Raw genomic sequence first — 19,534 nt, 5'->3', positions numbered from 1 at the left:
CCACTGGAATAATAAATGTGCACTAATGTGATGCCTTTCATCTAAAGGTCTCAAACCTCTTGGCTTACACTAAGGAGAAAACAGAAAATTCACCTTGCTTAAAACATCAGTCCCTTTATCTTTTAAGCCTTATGATAGCTTTTCTTGCTAGTATTTACTAATGATCAGAGGTTACTAATTAAAGAAATGTTTCTGTTTCCCAGTCTGCCATTGTCCACAGAATTCTGAAAAAAAATGTAGTATTTAATGGTGGCATCAGAAATAGCCAATTTAGAAAGGAGAAACTTCTACTTTTTTATTTAAGCTGGAAAGAAACAGAAAATAACGTTGTGCCTGTCTTTCTTCTTCAAGATTTATCCTAGTCCAAGGCTCTTTAAAGATTCAAGGCAATATGCTCTGGTGGTATGTAAATCAGCCTCATTCCATAGATGTAGAGGATCTGAAATGTACAAGTTCAGCATATGTCCCTCAGAAAATATTTCAGTTTTATCCAGCTGATACTGAATTTAGAAATTAAATTGCTAATGATACCACCTTCTTATTTCCAGTTCCTGTCATGTTTTACATTATTTATTTCTAAAAGACTGCATTTCATATATGATAAATCAGAACAGTAAGCCATGAATTTTCATGTCTCCATTCTTCATTTCTCCTGAATATTACTTCAAGTACCCCATTTTACTCCTCCCTTTTATTGCTTCAAAATTCTACAGAACCAGGACACTATTCCTTTTTGAAACAGATATTACGGATTTCCCTAACTCAATTTTTAAAAATGGCATGTCTGCATCTCTGCCATTTATTATATCCTTCCCACTTTTCTGCAGAAGATAGAGGTTGTTCTGCTACAGATCTCCATACTGAGAGAATGGAGTCTGAATAATGTTGATGTTAAGGAAAAGACTGCCTTAGCTTATTGAATTATTGAGTATACTGCTTCTTATAGAACTTGTTTAGAAATTACTTATATAGAATTTGCTTAGCATAAGTAGGTTTGCTGAGCATAACTTCTGCAAGCTGTGAACTTTTGAACTTTCTCCCTCTTTAAGAAAAAAAAGGCCTCAGAGTCTTCAAGCTAGAAGATAAGGGGAGCTGCATCACTGGAGATAAGTAAAGGAACAGAACGACATCTAAAAGAATACAAAACAGAAGAATTTTTTTGTTTGCCAAGAACTTATTTTTCTCCATGTGCATGTGTAAAATGGCACCTGAAGATCAGGACTTTGATTGATGGCTGCCTGATGAAGATGAAGAGATCCAATGAAGAACAGTGAGACCTCAAGCTTCTAATTTTGCAATGGCTTGGGGTGACATCTAGGGATTTTGGGCTTGGTTTGTGGGGGCTTAATTGTCAAAGTTTTTTCATTGAGGGTCCCTCTTCAGGAGGCACCCAGCCTAAGCTGCTCTACAATGTCCCTTGTGAATAAATTATTTAAGAAGAATTTCTGGAATCCGTGCCTGAGTCTCTGTTACAGGAGACCTAGAGAAAAGAAACCTCCTTAACATTGCAGAAGGCGTATTCAATTCGCCCTCTGACTTTGTGAAACAAAAACGCAGTGACTGTATTGAAGGCTGAACTCCCTCACAGAACAGACTCAAAGAAGAGGCCCAGAACTCTTCACCATCAGCAAAATGACACTGACAGGCAGATGGTGAAGTGGGTCACAGTTGTCTTGGTGGAACACAGCTGACTGGGGTGACCCTGCTCGCTAGAGGATTCTGGGGTTCTCTCACTCTAAAGGAGAGAAATATTATTTCCTATAAGGAAACTAATATTGTTATTCTCAAATATGCCAAGTCTAGATCTTCAAGGTGTTTTCTTATCTAATAAGCAAGATTGCTGTCATAGGGTTGGGGACGGGTCTGGTAGGTGAGTTTAGGTGATAGGAAGGACCAGTAGTATTAGAAGGTAGTAGAACTGCTGAGCACAGAGCATGGCTGGGTGCTTCAGCTTCAGCACAGTTCATCAGTGTTTCTCCCACACCCTGACCTTATGTACCAAACGCAGCTGGTTGGCAGCTTGTCCATGATGTGCCAGCCTCCGAAACTGCATCTGACACGTGATGCGATTAAGCAGAAAGGGGCTGCTGAGCTGTGTTGCAAATGTATGAGATACACATCAGCTAGGGTAAGACGGGCACAGTGTGAGGTGGGAACTAATGGTGAGAGTCTCAAGGCTCAGCACATAAAACTTCACAGGTGTAAAGGACCCTTCATTAAATGTCACTTGGTACAAGCCACTGTTGCAAGAGTCATACAATACAAAGCACTTGATTCCTAATCTGCCAGCTCAGATCTCTCATCTAACTGTGTTCATATCCATGCACGGAGCTGTTGGCAACTGCAAGGGAAAAAGAACACGTACTCCGTAAACACTCACTGCTAGCAGTAGTGCCTGCTTGCTGTTCTCTTCACATTTCTGGGCAGGAAAGGTAAAGCTCTGTTCTGTCAACAGACAAATTTTACCTCACTCCTCCTTCAGGCAATACAAAGTCTAGTGTTCAAAGACTTCTAATGAGTTACTAATCATCTTAACTCTTTCTTTAAAACTCTCAGCACTATATCCCTCCTATTTCTCTTCTAAGCCTCTAAAACTACTTTAGTGCTTACAAATCATTTGACTCAATAAGATATTTACAAGATCCCTCCATGCCCAAATTTTGAAGCACTGATAATTTGCACTTTCATAGGCAAAGACAGGGATCACAGTCTCATACCCTACCTGTATTCTCTCCTTTAGCTTCTGGGAATGCTTCTTCCTCTCATTTATCTTCTGGCTTTTCTCCTCTAGATCTGCCTCCAGCTTCTTTACCTGATGCAGCAAAACAATTTTCTCAGCCTCTGAGCTCTTCCTTTGCTCCATTTCTCTTTGCTGAGAATTATTCTTTGTTTCTATCACAGTTTGCTGCATAGCATTTTTCAAATCCTCTTTTTCTCTCTCATAAGAGGCTTGTAGTTTGCTTGTTTTCTGAGTATATTCTTCAGTTGCTCTCTGGTTCTCCCTCTTCAGGTTCTCCATCTCGTTTAGTAAAGCTTGTCCTTCCAGGCTGTATTTTTCGTCTAAAATTACTCTTTTATCTAGATTTTCTCTCCTAGATGCTTTGCATTTATTTAGCAGTCCATCAGACTCCTGATTTAAATGCAGAAGTTTGTTTTCAAAATCTGCATTGGTATCTACCGTGTCTGTAGAAAGGCCCGTCTGTGCTTGTTTTGCTTCTGTTGTCAGCTCCCTCTCCTCCACCTGCTTCTTGCACAATGTTAACTCTGCCAAAGCTTCTTCCTTTAGTCTCTTGTGTTGTTCTACAGCAATTTCAAGGGCCTGAATACGTTTTCTCAGCAATAGTTCTTCTTCTGCTTTGCTTTTACACTGGATAATCGTTTCCCTTGTCTCAGCAAGAATGTGCTGAATTTCTTCTTCATGAGCCTCTCTCAGAGCCTGCATAACAGCTTCATGTTCATCATTCTTAATGTTCAGGGCATATATCACCTATAGAACAAGAAAAAGAATAGGAAACTAAAGTATCTTGTAAATGGTAGTCATGAATTCAGTTACCATATTTATCACGGGGTTAAATGCCAACTGAGTCCGTGTTTGTAGACCCAGCCTTCCGAGCAGGAGGACTACCTGCCACATTGCCTTTAGCATTAGCAGGTGCCCGGGACCACTAGTGGCAGATCTGTAGAGTGAAACCTGAAGTCCTGATGCCCAGTTCACGTGGACCAAAATCACTCTGCGATGTAAATGAAAGGAAAGTTTGTAAGGAGGATTCAGTTTTTCACTCCTGACTCAAACTAAGCCATCACTGAAGATGCTCTCCTGGAAGGCATGTGCCTTGCAAGTAAGCTTGGTCAGCATTTCAATAGGTATTACTCGACTGCAAGAACCTTTTGGCCTGATTCTGAGAAGTGTTCAGGCAATGGGGTTAAATGGGACAAATTTCTGGATAAATATGTGACAAAAGAGAGTAACAGCATCATATTCCAGAAGACGAGCAGACACAAAGTAATTGTCTGCATTTAGATATGTATATTTTTGGGCCTTAGATTACATGCTGTTAATTCTTCTCTGTTATTTTTAACTGTTTTTCCTTTGAAACAGAAATAGTTGCACCATGCCAAGCAGATTCCTTCTCCCCGCTAACTAAAATCGTCCTATGAACATTACTTAACTGTTCAGGAGAGGGTCATAAAAATTTCAAGGAGAAGATTAATTTTTCCCATGGGCTTAGAATGACCAGTAATTAGTTTGGGCTACACTTCGATTAACTAGGTCAGATGATGATGATCACATTTCTGTGTTTTGTTCCACCAGAAAACAGAGATGAACATCCAGCCTCTGTGACTCAAATATTTCCACTCTTAATGATTAATTTATCTAGTAAATCAGCACTGCCTGTCTCATATTATGTTGTGTTCAGGCTGATGGTGGAATTTGGGTTCCTCTAAAGTCTGACTTCATCATAGAGATCTCCCAAATTCCACTGAGCATTAGATCATCACCACCATCTCAGGGGAGTTACATACAAGAAGGGGGGTAACCGGCCTCCCTGCTCTATTATTCTGACACTTCTGTTCAAGAGTGACTAGAAGCACAATGAAGAATTTTGACTTGAAAATGCATGTCCTTAAATTTAATCTTCAAGCTCAGGTGCTGAAACTGATTCCTCAGTATCTTAACCTTCTTAAGAGATTTAATTTTAGAGGGCTGCTGCTCTGTACTTTATGAAATTTAAGCCTCTCACACATGCCTTTCACTCCCTACCAAATATAGATACTATATTCCTATTGAGATACCTCATTTAAGAGACTGGAGTTATGTGAGATGAATCTGGGACTTTATGTGCTGGAAGGAAAAATACTGAAAATTTATTTCAACATCTGTTCTTTGCAAGTGTATATACTGCTGGCTAATGTGGTATAAACCTCTTAAAAGTTGTGTTGATAAACAGCTTTTCTAAAGCAGCTCTAAAATTGATCAGTTTGACAATACAGACAGTGTTGCTTTCAAATGGAAAGAGCTGTACGCTAGCTTTTGTGTTACTAGCATAATACCAATGGCTACTGCCTCCTTAGAGTTCTCCAAGAACGTATTGGGAAACATGGTACTGAGAATTATGACAGGTTGGTAAAAACACTAGTACACACATGAACACGAACAGTGCGTTGAATATGAATACATCTAATTAGTCCTACTTCATCCTCCAAATGTTGGAAATCTAAATGGCATTTCCCTCCTCCTCTTCTTTATGGTGATGTAAAAATAACAAAAAACACTCAGCTGCACCTAATCAGTGAAGACAAAGCTAAAGTGTTCAAACTGAAAAAGACTCTTATATCTTCCTACAGCAGTGTTAAACACTACTCTTGGTGGAACCTGACTACCATAATGAAAAAAACAGTTCTAGCAGGTCGCTTTACTAGCTGAATAAGAAGCGAGACAGTTTGGTATGGAAGGTGAGTAGTGAGTATGATAAGAAAAATCAAAGAAAGGTAAAAGATCATAAGTGGCCTGAGCTAGTGGGCAGAAATCCTTAATGATGGAGAAAGTGCTAAAAGAAAAAGAAAAAAAGAAACACAGAATGAGAACAAGACCTGCAGTGGAGGGCTGGACAGTGTACTCCTGGCAGCACCCTAACCACAGCAGGGAAGGAGGCAAGGTTTGATTGCTAATTATCTGGCTGGAGGCTCATCTAGGCCAGGTGACTGCATTGTCTCCCTCCCGCCAGTAGCGGCAGTATCTTATCTTCACACCAGGAGGTGAATTGGTTTTTATGAATTCTGTCTTGCCTAATCCCCAAGCAGACCAGAGCAGTATGAGGTATCTCAACATGCCAGGGCCTCCTCTAAAGCAAAGCACAGAGGAATTATTAAAAGTAAGTTCAGTTATTGACAAAAAAGGTTCTGTATTCCTTAGCCCCCTCTGTTACTATGTCTATACAGATTGGAAAATAAAACCATCTCCCATAACTTTTAAATTAATAATTTAATATGTACCTTTCATTCTTTCTAACACTGAATAAGGAAATATGTCTTTTAATTAAGGTACAGGCCTGAGCTATGATTAGCTACAGTGCTGATCCACTTTCCCACCTGTGCTGATTTCAGCTGAATGATACTGCTGTACCATACGATCAGGGACCTCATGAGCTAAGTCTCATATCTCTCCTTGTGTTCTCTGTGGCTTCCTGAAACCACAACAATAATTTTATGCATTCAAATAGTTGCAGCAACTGTTGATAACATTACCCATTTAACCGTTTATATGAGAGAAGCCTTGAAAAATCGGCACTCCAAACATCTCAAAGTGTTTCAGAATCTAAAGTTACAAAAAAATCAAAAAGCTTTTTTCCAAACTGAATACAGTTTATTTTGTCTTCCATCCGTATTCCTTTTTTCTTTCCATCTAGTTTAGATGTTTATTATTCCCTTTGAATTAATATCACCTGTTAATTTTAATATGTTGTTTAATTTTACTTCCAAATCATTAATTATATGTCAAGTACTGCAAGCTCTAACCCAGATCTTTGTAGCATCTGCCTCCCTACAGTATGTTGTTATAAACCTGTTGTTTACAGTTCCTGATTCAAGCTGTATCTTATATTTTCTCCACAACTTTGAAATAATTTTGCAAAACTTAAATATTAAAACCACTATTATTTTCTGTAGATTTTGCATGGAATTAAAAACTAGAATGAATAAAATCAGTCGGCATGACATGTACATGAAATATATTTCTAATTCTTTGTTCTTCCTGAAGCGAATCAAATTTATCCTGAGTGTGTTCATCAGGTTAAGCTGTATTCAAATGCTGTCAGAGAGGATCACCTTATTTTTCACTAAAAGGTAAATTAGGCAATTTTTCTGTCTATTAAAAACCACAGAACTAGATTAAAGTACCTTAAAAGATTATGCTTATTCATTGAAAAAGTAAATCGACACGCATACACATATATTTAGAGAAGCGGAAAGGCAAAACTGTTTGATTTCAGAGTCCTTTCTGTTCACCTCTCTATCAGTTAAATTCTTGCATAACTCCTTAAGATCTCAAATATCTCCATAAATCTTTGACTTTTACAGTGTTGGATGAGTTCAAATCCATCTTATTAAGCTGTTTCAGATAGATAACATGCAAGAAACAGAAGATTTGTTTGACACAAGCCACATTTATATCTATGCCCTCTGTCCATTTCAAGGTCATTGTAGTCCAGGTGAATTTTTTAGTTCAGAAGTGAAGTCAAAAATTCTGTATCAATAGAAGGAATAAAAAGGCCTTATTTCCATGTATTTCACTGATAATTTAGCTGTCCGGTTTTTGTTACGTATCTAAAACTTATAGGAGAGCTTGGCAGGTTTATATCCCCGAAATTTGATCTGTACTATGCTTCAAAAATATAAGCTAATTCATCTCATTAACCAGATCTAAATACATTGGTGCAGAATTCATTTGCCAAATTAACTCTCAATTTTGTGAAGATGTTTCATTACATCCCAGATTTTTAAAGATCTTTAAGGAGATTAAAATTGCAGACATATGTTCAGTGCTTTCAAAGGTTTTTTTTTTCTTGATGATTCTAGATATTTATCTGAAATTTTATCCATCAAAAATATCTTTAAAAATCTCGTTACAGATTATGATAAAGCAACATTGTCCAATATTACAATAAATGCAGTAAACAAACAAATTAATCAAGTAAGGTCTCACTTGATTGCTGTTTTTCAAAGTATTTCCTTACTTTAAATACAGTAGAATTTGGAAATCTTGTAAATATAAGCTGTAGAATCATGTATTTAATTACAGCCCAGGGTGAAAGAGATTTTCTCAAACAAATACATCTTTCTATGGTGACAAATATTATAATTTATTTAAAACAAAATGTTTATTGCAGGTTTTGCCTTTGATGTAGATCTGTGATAAGCACAGATAAAATGAGGCCTGTTTCTTCCTAATCCAGGCTAAAGCGTTATACAGGTTGGACTGAATTCGTACTCTCCTGTGGTTTGTAGGTGAAATTCTGATAAAGGAATTTTTAATATTTAAAAATATTTCTTTATATGTTCTACATACTTCGCTAATTAGGAAAAGAAGCCATCAAAACCCTCAGGTATCCATGAATTAATAATACCAGTTTCTGCTACTGCAGGCACCATTAAGTTCTTTGCTGCTGTAAGCAAATTCAACGGTGGGAATACGTGTGAAAGTTTCACAGATCCTCTGCCACTTCTACGTTTACGAAAAGGTTATGGCTTTTTTCTTCTCAGTTTATTACTTATAGACTTTTAAAAAAGAAAAGCACAGTATTCTAGGAGATTTCAGTTGCCTTGCAGTTTTCTCATGCTAATAATATGCAGCTACTCTCAGAGAGAAGTCGGTTTTCAGAAGAGGTCATGAATAGAGTCGCTAGAGTCCTGTACAGCTATCCTACTGAATACATCCATTAAAATTTTGAAAATTTTAAAATCAGTATGAAGTGATAGTTGACTATAGGAGTTGCTAAAGAACCTCACAAAAACAGTGGTAAAAAGACACAAAGTTCAGTGTAGATAAATGTGATATAATGTCCTTTAAAAGAGTAAATCTAAATTTTCCATACGCATTGACAGAATCTGAAATTGCTCAGGAAATAAATCTTGGAGCTATAAAATACACAATGAAGACAGCAGTCAGACAGCTAGATAACAGGACTTCCAAGCAACAAATGCAGAACAAATGAAAACACCTTTCTATATCACAACCATAAATCTATGATTCACCCACATCTTGGATACACCATGTAGTTATGGTTCCCCTCTGGCTCAAGCAGAGTCTAACTGAACTAAAAAAAGTATACTAAAAAGCAACAAGAACAACCAATCGTGATAAGAAATAACACAATAAACTATGACTCTCCAATTCTGAAAGAGACACAGCTAGGAAGGTAACACGAGACAGCTTTGTTAGAGATTAAAATACTGGGATTTAGGTGTTCACTGATGTGCCATTTGTGTAAACTCCCATTAGAACCCATCAACAGAGATCCAGCCAGTAAAACTGACAGAGACCTGAAAGGATTCGGCTCCCTGAGGTAGACATCAAGGTGCTGACTCACTTGCCTAATCTCAGAGATCTGGTGCCATTTAAGATGCCATAGGCACCTAAAACATCCACACAGGATTTGGCAAATATGCCACAGGTTTTGCAGGATAACTATGCTTTTCCGGAACTAGGCAGATTATGCTCAAATCTCAAATGACATTAGTTTTAGATAGTTCATGAAACTTAGTTCAATCCCTAATGGTTGGTCTACTAGATTACTCTTTAGGCTCTATTAATTACATTGGCAGCTTGGACACATAGTACCCATGAAGAACGCTAAGTATCCTAATCTCAAACTGAACTTCATCCATGCCATCCCTACAGTCAAAAGTATAATGGAGAAGGTAAATACCAAATGATCACTCACCGCTTTTTCCAATATATGAACCAAAAAATAGCTAGGAGGTGGCAGGTTAAAATAAACAGAAGACAGTATATCATGTTATAGTCAACTTAGTACAGATGTTCTGTCACAGGAGTCTGTAACACTAAAAGGTGACATGGATACAATAAGTGATTGGAGAAATTTATTGAAGAAAAATCCAGTCGGGCTATTAAGTACTAAGATACTTTGGCAGCCTCTTGAAAACTTGCACAAATCACTGGAGGCAGGGAGAATACACAAGTGCACTAGAGGCATGCCAGATTCCTGTAACATTCTGAGCACCATCAGGGACAAGCTATTGCCTCAGATGGACCTCAGCATACAGTGTTTTTTAAAAGATATTTTTCTTTCAGTTTCTGTCCTCCCTTTCAAATTACTATTGCAGCAGCCAGAATCAACATATTATTATGTAGTTAAAGGACTACATAATAATACACATCATAAGACTACACTATTACTCATGTAATTTTCTCCCCAAACACTCATAACAGTAAAATGGAGCTAGACTGAATACAGCCACTATTCACATTCCCATTTCAGGAAGACATTCTTATTAAGTATATGCTGGACACTCCCAAGATTGCATTGATCATCATAAAACCATGAAAATTTAGCTACCATTTATTACCAGAAAAAGTAAAAACAGTCTGGGACATTTAAATTGGTCTGAATAAAAAGAGCAGGTCTCTGAGCAACCTGATCTAGTTGAAGACACCCCTGCTCATTGCAGGGGAGTTGGACTAGATGATCTTTAAAGGTCCCCTCCAACACAAACCAGTCTGTGATAAAAGCCTAGTCCAAACATAAATGCCTATGTTAATTTTTAATTATACTTTATTTTTTAAGCATTAAAATTTAAATCTTAAAACCCCAGAAGTCTCTAACAGCATCATCTTGTGAACAACGACTGCACTGGATGACCAAGAGACACCTGTCACTACTATGACTTGACGACACTGCCTGGCCAGACCCTGACTGTGTTCACCCACCTGGGTGCACAAGCGGAGAGGGAGCTGTGCTGTTCAATACACTTTCCTCATCTCGAAAATCAGGGGACAAGGACTGTACGGTGCATTGCCAAGAGGAGAGTGGCAATGGACTGCGGTTGCATGCTAAGGTATACCAGCATCTTAGTGAAAACATTTAAACATTGTAAAAACATTTTAAAGTACCAGCTATAGTTCCTAACAGCCCTGTTATCAAATTCTAGTCGTTCTCTCCTAAATGAAAAAAGCAAAATATTCAACTGTAATCCAATATTTACATCTAAAGGCAGCTCTTATGTAATCCTCTAAATGTCAGTGCATACTCACAGCCAAATGCTGTAGCTTCCAAAGGCAATTAAAACAGAAGACATCTCTGGTACTAACCTGTTTTAAAGTTAAAACTATGTTTAAGTGCCTAAAAGCCACGTTATACGAAGTTCTGAATAACAACTACATTAAAAAGGTACAATCTTACTTCAGATGATTTTCACTGAGGTCATTAATTTTAAAGAAAAAAATGCCTATTTGAAAACAGTCAGTTTGCAGTTTCTTTATGAAATAAAGGCAGTGCATCCTCAGTAATAGGGGTTATATGTGTTCTGCTGCCTCCGAGCCCTTTGGAAGACAAGTGAATATACATTAAGTAAAATGACAAGTCTTGAACCAGCACAGTCAAGCCTGAGCTACTGCGCCCCACTGGGAGGCAGGATAAATTAACTCAGTCTAGGTACCGGACCAACTACATTCACATCCTGATGGCTTTAATCACAAGCAAGGAAAACTCACATGCTTATCTGTTCCCACTGAAGGCACGGGTTAAGAGATCTTCAACACCACAGAGACAGTCTGGTTGTGTATAGGTATGAAAAATAAGTTAATTGTTACAGTGAGACAGCTATTGCGTTTAAGATCTGACTGCGGAGGTAGCAACAGAGGTAGTTCCACCTCAGTGTAACAGCTGTTTTCATAAAACATTAACACTCTTTTACCTAATCAAGACATGACCTCAGGGGAAAAAAGTATTTCATATACCATACACAATGCTGAAGTGCTCTAAAGCCTAAATACACAGCTTTTGAACATTTAAGTGAGAATGTCTTAAGTTGAATTAGCATAAACTTCTAACTTGGGCATAATTTTCTCAATTGTAAAATACTGGCATCTACATACTGGTTAAAGAAAACGTTAGGATAGAGGCACAGTTATAATGTCACTGAAAAGAGTATTTTTACACATTACCCAGGAAGAAAAGATAGAACATGAAAAAACTATAACCCTGCAATTTTATTTTGTGCAATTAATGGATCACTAAATTTTTATGACCTATTGCCTGTAATGCACATATTAATAAAATGCACAACATTTGGTATATAAACATTAACTGGGGTTCCTTGAAGAAGTGACTTGAATTTAGCATGTAGTTTCCATTATAAAGTACCTTTGAGTTATTGGTTACAAAGGCTGTCAGATTTTCTGCAAACTTGGTATGGTCAGTGACAAAATTGTATGGTAAGAATGTAATTCCAATATATAGATGTCATTCTTATACCTTGAATTAATTTAAATGACAATTTTTTGGCCATCCAATAATAAGATTCTGGGTTCCTTCCTAATAGAAATAGTGGCTTTAATACTGCTTTTGACTAGTTGATCAACACAATTATATGACATTGCACATAGATTTTTTTGATACAGGAGTTCCAAAGGGAACTTACTTCTGTAAGGAAAACGTAGTGATGACAAATTAAGAAATCTTAGTCTGCACATTTTTGTCAGCTAGTAGGCAAAAACAATGCTAGCTTTGAAATCCTGCTAGAAAATTGTACATAAAAACAATGAAAACAAATACATCATCAAGTCAAATACATGGGAATATTGATAGCTGACTTTGTTAGTCTTGTTAGTGCCTAATTTAAGCAGCTTTCTAAAAAGATTCTCTTTGCCTACATGGAATCCAGATTTTATATTCCCTGCCCAAAGGAAAAATATCGTTGCTCCGAAAGCATGATCCTAGTTTTTATGCTGTTCCATTTTGCTTCATTTCTGTAGAACACTGAATACCCCCCTGGAGAGCTGAGATCAAAAAGCCTCAAGCACATGGGAAAGCTCTGGTCGCATAACAACTAACTGCACATCAGCTGAGCCACTGTAAGCATTGGTTACGGAGTACTGTTAACACATCGCAGTAAATAAGGTCAGTAAACTTAGCTTAAACTACGTGGAAAAGGCAACATATTTCAACTAGAAACATGAGAAGACAACAGGAGTTCTCTGTTACAGTTGCTCAGCTGACAGGTGCTTCCAGAGTAAGGCATTAAAATTTGATCATATTTCGTTCCTGAACCTATCAGCCATTTTTTAAATGGCGAATAAGACAGGAAAGGTTAAACTATCTAATATATGGCCATGTAACAAAACACTGGAGTGTTATAAACAGTCGACGCCCTCACGCACATACCAGACCACCTGCTAATTCTTCTGTAAATTTCCACCCCCAGAGTGAAGCTAATAGAAATAAATATGAGACTGTATCTCATACACATCTGTGCAAAAGTCAGGCATCCTTCTTTAAATAACTAATGCAAGTGGGGATTGCTTATATGGCTGATTTTCCACTGAAGTTTATTAAATAATGTTCATCTTTTCCAAAGTGCTAACTGAACTGAGGGGCAATAAACCTCCTGGTGACTGGTGGTGACAACCAGCCAGAATGTGTAACATTTTCAACTGCTCCACATAGTTTCATTAAGAAACATCTGCCTATGCTGCTGCTTCTAGAAGAGGAACACATATGCTCACCTTTCACATTTCTTTCCCCTCAAGGAAAAAAGAGGTTCTTAATTTTGTCTTACCAACAATTAACTTTCCCCTGCATCAGCACTCACTTCCTCTGTTAAGAGACACAGTATGCAACATAAATACACACACCAAATTTTCATCAAGCTGTTTCATTTTTTGACTAACAATCTACCTGTTCAGAAATAGTGCAGTTTAAAATGTGCTTCTTACAACAAGTCTCCCAAATTCCCAATATAGAGTCAGATGAAACCCTAGTGAAAATGCGTTTGAGGGTAACTATCTCCTCTCATTAAAAACATTCCTACATTGGTATCCAGGAGTGTCTCTACGAAGGAAACAGAACCGTTTTGTGGCTTAAATAGCCCTCTGATCGCCAGGTAATGTCACCATCCTGGTTATTCAAATTAAGCTCAGTTCCAGCACTGCAGCTCAGAACAGCAGGTACGGTTTGAGGCCCACTGGCAGAGGTTTGAAAAGAAGCCTGAATAACACGGATATCTGCAGTGTATCTATTTCTTGCCAGCCCTGCCTAAGCTGCATTTTCAATGAAAGCTGATCCACTCTCCTCGGCACTCCAAGAGTTCATTTGCATTTCTCATCCTATCTCAACTAAAAAGGGCTGTCCTGAGAATCCATAAGCACATGAAAATCCTGTAACAGCCAGTGGATGTTAGAAATCTGCAGCTTGAGGCAGCAGGGCACCCAAAGTGTCATATAAAAGTCACCATGCATTTTAAACTCCATGCTATTGCTAAACATATAAGAAATACAAAGAACTGACAAGCACAAAAGAGCATGCCAAGGGTCCAATGTCTGCTGGAGAAGTCTAAACTTAATTACTGGTGCAAAGTCATGCATTTTGTTACAATCGTTAGAATGCACCAATTCCAAGTCCCTATTAATTTGAATGCACTAGTGTTGTAGAAAGGTGCCTACCAACTAAATGTGTATACGTGTATATGTGATTTGTATATGTGAATGACAACTACAGATGGACATTCCCATTTGCAAACAGAATGTTTGCGTTTTGATTTCTCTAAGTTCATAAATCAAAGCACAGCTCATCTGGAAATAGCTGCGATGTTATCTGATTTTAAGGTCAAAATTCAGAAGGCCTAGACAGCTCTTATCTAAATACACTAATCTTACTTTTAAACTTCTTACCTGCATCCATGGGAACAAAAAATATCAGTTTAGACTTTCTAATATATTCTTTTTTTTTAATATATGTGTATGTTTAAAAAAACCCACCCTGTTTGTCCCGCATATTCATTTAGTACTGTGAGCTGAGTCTTTAAAAGAAAAACTGTACAGTTAATAATAAAAACCTGCCATGTTCATTAGTGTACTTCAAATGTGGGCAGACAGATGTCTAATGGTAGACAAGGATCTGTGTCCACTTCTGCCTTGAAATACAAAGGCCACCTTAGTTTTGGGGAAAGAGAAGGGACAGAGCAGAACAGGGAGTCTGACTGAGTTTGAAATACGCTAATTGTTTTTGCTCACTATGATAGCTTGAGGTGGAGAAACACTGAATGTTCTACATGTCAACAGTGGAAAAAGTCAATCTGTGTGAGAAGGGCCCGGCATCTAAAAATGCTGATAAATGGTCTCCAAAAAGCAAGTAGTTTGCTGCCCAAAGCAAACAAAATGTTTCTAAAGGTTTGTATTTTTGCCGCTACAACCAAAATGGTGCAGAACAGAAAAAATTATGACTGAAGGTATGAAAACTTACTATATTGTACCTCTCATAGCATGGCAGTAGAATGGGAGCAGCTTTCAGGACCTCTGTGTCCTGTTCACCCCTGGGGATTCCCTGTACCAACCCATGTCTTACAATGTAATCAGCAGGTCATGCGGCAATGGAAATTCCGCCACCTCAGCCAGTTTGGTTCTGCTGTTGGTGCCTTGGCACTTGCCTTTGCCTTTAAGAGTAGGAGGCCACTACTGACTATGTAACAACGGAACAGGATGTAAGTCAACATCTGTATCCTACATGTAATTTAAACATTTTGCATTCGTTTCTCCTGGCACAATGCAGAGTGGTTGAGAAATTAGATCATTATCTTCCCAGCAATAAAAATCTAACATCACTGGGACAGGAAATTGCCGCTGTGTTAATAACAGACAGCAGTACTGCACACTAGGTTAAAATTGGGAAAGGAAAGCACTACAGGCAATTTAAAGTTAGGAGGGATTTAATTATAATTATTCCAACTGTAATATAGTCAAGAAAACAGTGATTTCGAAGGGAGCTCTTAAAGTTCCTAGACCAAAAATGATTATAACAAATTTTCCATATAGACGTTTTTCAGCTAATCTGGTGTCAGATTTTGCTTCTCAGATGTTTGCCGTTGGACAGTATTAGTCTACCCAGCATTTAGAAGGGAAAGTGTATCATTAAAATTCCACCTCTACCATGTGTTTTCTCTAGTACAGTGTTATTGCACAAAAAATGAGTTCTTAAAGGCCACATTCTAAAACAGAATCTTTTGAGCTTCAAGTATAAATAATCTTTATTTCAGATGACTGAAAAGTATCCAGAGGGGAAATTCAAATAAAAGTAATCACCCCATCCACATTTTAACAGGAGAAACTTAGCAAAAGCATCTGAAAAAAATACTGGAATAACATTTTGCTATGATCCTTTGCACTGAGGTGATTTTTTCCCTGTTTGCTGCTAAAATAGCTCTCACAAATTTCTTCCCCAACCATAAGACAAACTTTATAAAGTAATATGTTTTCAGAAAGGAAGGAGATGTTTTTTCCTCAAAATTTAGTTGAGATTAGAGAGACACTAAAAAGAATCACTTTTTATGAACAGGAAGGCACAGAAATCTCTACAGAAAATTAGTTTAGCTTGAGAGTTGAAAATTTTGAACAAGTGTTTCTTTGCACAGATCTCATCAATATGACCTAAGTCTGCTGTTGAGAAATAGACCACCTAGAAGGAGAGAGCTGGTCATTCCTCAACTCTTGTTACTGTGAAGTGTAAGGTATCAATTAATAGAGACCCAGCTATTGTTTTTCTGTTAGAAAAGGTAATCTGTGAATTTTTTTCGAGTGATACTTATGGACAAATTTTACTTAGTGTGCAAAATTGGTCAAAGATAGCAGAAAAGAAGAGAACAACTCGGGACATCTTAATCTAATTTACAGTCATCTTTCAAGTACCTTTCATTGTGGCTGAGGAATCAGGAATGTTATCAATCAACAGACAGTGCTTCTCTTTAAGAATTTGTAGACTTCATTGCTCAAACATTTGTGTTCAAAATAATAATTTTTTTAAAAGGGCATTTATTTGGATAGTTTTCTTTCAAATACTACAGAGCGAAAATGGACCTTGAAGAGTAATGTGTGCATTCATGGGCAAAAAGGATCAGATAGTATACGAAATACTATTATACAAACATACAATCAATGCACTGGTAAAGTATTGGTATAGTGTAAGTGTAATATAGCAAGTATATGTGTAAATATACATAGCACTTGTGCATGTATTCATACACGATACACATTATCACATACAGTCATCATTTGACAGGAATAATGGCACTGGAACTAGTAAGCCATTCTAACTTGAAAATCTTAATGATTTCCTATTGTTTGACCTGTAGTTTTAGTCCATGTTTTTTCATTGCTAAAATGTCTTTACCAAGTGCAGTGAGGTTACAGAACATGTAAAAGCTGCATTAGTAAACATGGGTAGGCAGCAGCTTTTTCTCACAAAGGTGCAGCATAAAAATAGCTTAAAAGATAACTGCTACCTCCTATAGATTTTCTCTTACCATGGTGTGGAAAATGTTCCAAATATTTACTAGTTGAGCTCGGTACTGACTAAAAGTTTCACTACAATATACTACGTAATTTAGTCCTGCCTCTTTTCCAACTCCTGTCTTTTACGAAGGTCATTTAAAGTATTTCTACTTAAGCACAACGGGAACAATTAAGTAGAAGACAACAAGTAAGATTGTACTTTAGTACCACAGCTACGCTGCAGCTTTGCAACAATATTACTCTAGAACCTATCAAAACGCAAATGAATTAACGTCTCCGTAATTCCGGAAAAAAAAAAACCCAAAAAACAAAAAACCGCGGATACCGTCAATCCCTTCTAGCAGCGCACAGGCAAGTCCTATGTCTTCGCAGAGCTTGAGCTCTTCTCGCTATTGTTACACGCTAATTAGAGCGGTTAAGTGCGAGATGTCGATCGTCAGCGACAAAGGCAACCCGCTAACGTTGGTCTGTAGCACCCGCGGGGAAACTGTTTGAAAGGAAGTTTGTGCACATCGGTGTTTTCTGCAACCGCCTTTTAAGAGGGGGCCGTTTTCCCTTCCCTCCTCCCAGACAGGGGCCATCAGAGGAGGCAGGTCCGAGCCAGGCTCCCGTCCCCGGCCCGGGCAGGCTCACCTCCCTGGGAAGGCTGCGACAGTGAGACTTACCTTAGTGAGCTGGGCAATCTTCTTGCACATTTTCATGTGCATTTCCTGATTGCATTCTTCTGCCGAGCTGCTGCGAGCGGCTCCAGATCCATTGCAAATCCCGGGCTGATGAATTTTGTTTATGCCAGAGGCCATTAGGCTTGAAATATTTTAATCACGTCTGCCTATGTACACTCCGGGTTGTGCGATGCTTCCCCGGCTGCCGGCGCCCCCGGCGCGCTGCACCCCCCCAAACCTCCACAGTGCTGGGGGAACTTCAGCCCCAAACAGGGCAAGCTCCGGCCGTCACTGCTCTCCCTTCTGTGCAGATGTCCCAGTCCTTCAGCAGAACACGCAGGCGAAGAAGCAGAGAACAGCATGTGCGAACATCCTGATAGGGATTTTTTTCCCTCCCCTTCTCTTCAAATGGTTGAGCTTCCGTCAGACGATGCCAGCGGCTGGATGCTACAAATTTCCCACAGGAGACGCTGAGCCAGCCGCACAGGCAGCAGCAAAGACGTTGCCGGGCATCTGTTATAGAGATCGCCTGCACATTAAATCATGTTACCTTCTTGGGCTGCCAAAGGATTGCAGAGGTCACGAGAGAGGACGATGTTGGCACCTTTCACAAGCTCTGTTATTTTGGCAATCTTCTCTAAGTCCGGATGGACCAACAAAGTGATGAAGAAAGCCTGGTTTGATTTTTTCTGAAAGCAGAATGGAGCAGTTCTTCCAGCCAAGAGGCACACTTGAGCACAGCTGAGCCCGGGGGCGGTGTCTGGGGTCTGGCCCTTCTGCCTTAGTCAAAGAGACGGGTCAGTTCCCCTCAGTTACACCAAAGGCATTGGAAAGGTGCCAGAAGAAAACAGACAATATTACTGGGCTTTTTTTCTTCATCAGTGAGCCATTCCCTCTCTTCAAAGAGACCAGGCTTCTACATGTAAAAATAAATGAAAGGACAGAAAAGGTAGAAAAAAGGGCATTGGAAAAGACAAGCTAGTAAGATAATGGGATTTTAAAAGAAGAATGGTTCAGTAAAGTGTTATGCAAGAAGAAAATGGTTAGTGGACATGTTTAAACAAGTCTAGAAGAAAGGGGAAGGAGGAGAAGGCAAAGTAGGGTGAAGTCAGAGAGGCGAAGAAGAGGAAAAGAAAGAAAGGACGAGAGAAGCTGAGAGCTGCTTAACACCCCTTTGATGTGCAGCTGTAGCCAGCATAAGAAATCCTACGGAGCAGACCGAGGACACTCTCAGCTCATGCTTTCTTGCAGCCAGCCAGGGCCGACATGAGGCTGCTTCTTCCCCCCTGCCCTGTGCAGGTAAGACAGTTTTTCTATCTCACCTCCTGGCAGTCTTTCCATCCTTCTTGGGCAAGAAGCTTCCACTTCACTAGTGGTGGGTTTGAAAAAGTGCTTCCTCAAGATTATCAGAATTGGGAAGGAGGATTATCTGGTGTCAGCTAAGAGCAGGGCAAAAGGAAAAAGGGAAAATCTTCAGCAAAGAAGGGAGATTCTCGGTGAGGGCAAAAAAAGATAAAGCACTGTTAAAAATAAGCACTCTAAGAAAAAGAAGATCAGGGCAGAAGAAGAATGCCCACAGGCAGTGGGTAGAAGGAAGAGTGAGAAGATGGAAGAAGAAAAGACCTTGGGACAGAGAAACTAAACCCTTTAATTGCCTGGAGAAAAGAGGGGACACTAAGTCTCTGGACGCAGAAAGAATCTTCACTCCAGGAGTGAGAGGAAATGGAGACTGACTGAGAAACAGCATAGAAGGGAAAGGCCAGGAAGGAAAATTAAGATGGTCACAGTTGCTGGGAGATGCTAAGCAGGGAAAAGAAGATTAGCCCAGACAGAACATTTATAAGAAGAGGTA

General features: G+C 38.7%; 1 protein-coding gene across 2 annotated transcripts in view; it reads right to left on the bottom strand.

Annotated features, from left to right (window-relative positions):
• Window positions 1-18,027, bottom strand: part of FAM184B (family with sequence similarity 184 member B) — a 41,868-nt gene extending 23,841 nt beyond the window's left edge. For both annotated transcript variants that reach the window (XM_065634261.1, XM_065634262.1), the window contains exons 1-2: window positions 17,686-18,027; window positions 2,723-3,487 (exon numbers count right to left, since the gene is read on the bottom strand). In XM_065634261.1, coding sequence (XP_065490333.1) covers window positions 2,723-3,487; window positions 17,686-17,820 — 900 coding nt within the window. In that variant the 5' untranslated portion in view covers window positions 17,821-18,027. The remainder of the gene's footprint in view (window positions 1-2,722; window positions 3,488-17,685) is intronic.
• Window positions 18,028-19,534: the final 1,507 nt, after the last annotated feature.

This window comes from Caloenas nicobarica, chromosome 4 (genome assembly GCF_036013445.1).
Source record: "Caloenas nicobarica isolate bCalNic1 chromosome 4, bCalNic1.hap1, whole genome shotgun sequence".
In the NCBI taxonomy this organism is placed as follows: domain Eukaryota; kingdom Metazoa; phylum Chordata; class Aves; order Columbiformes; family Columbidae; genus Caloenas; species Caloenas nicobarica.
Note: the sequence above shows the minus strand (reverse complement) of the source record. Positions and strands in the feature narration are given on the sequence as shown.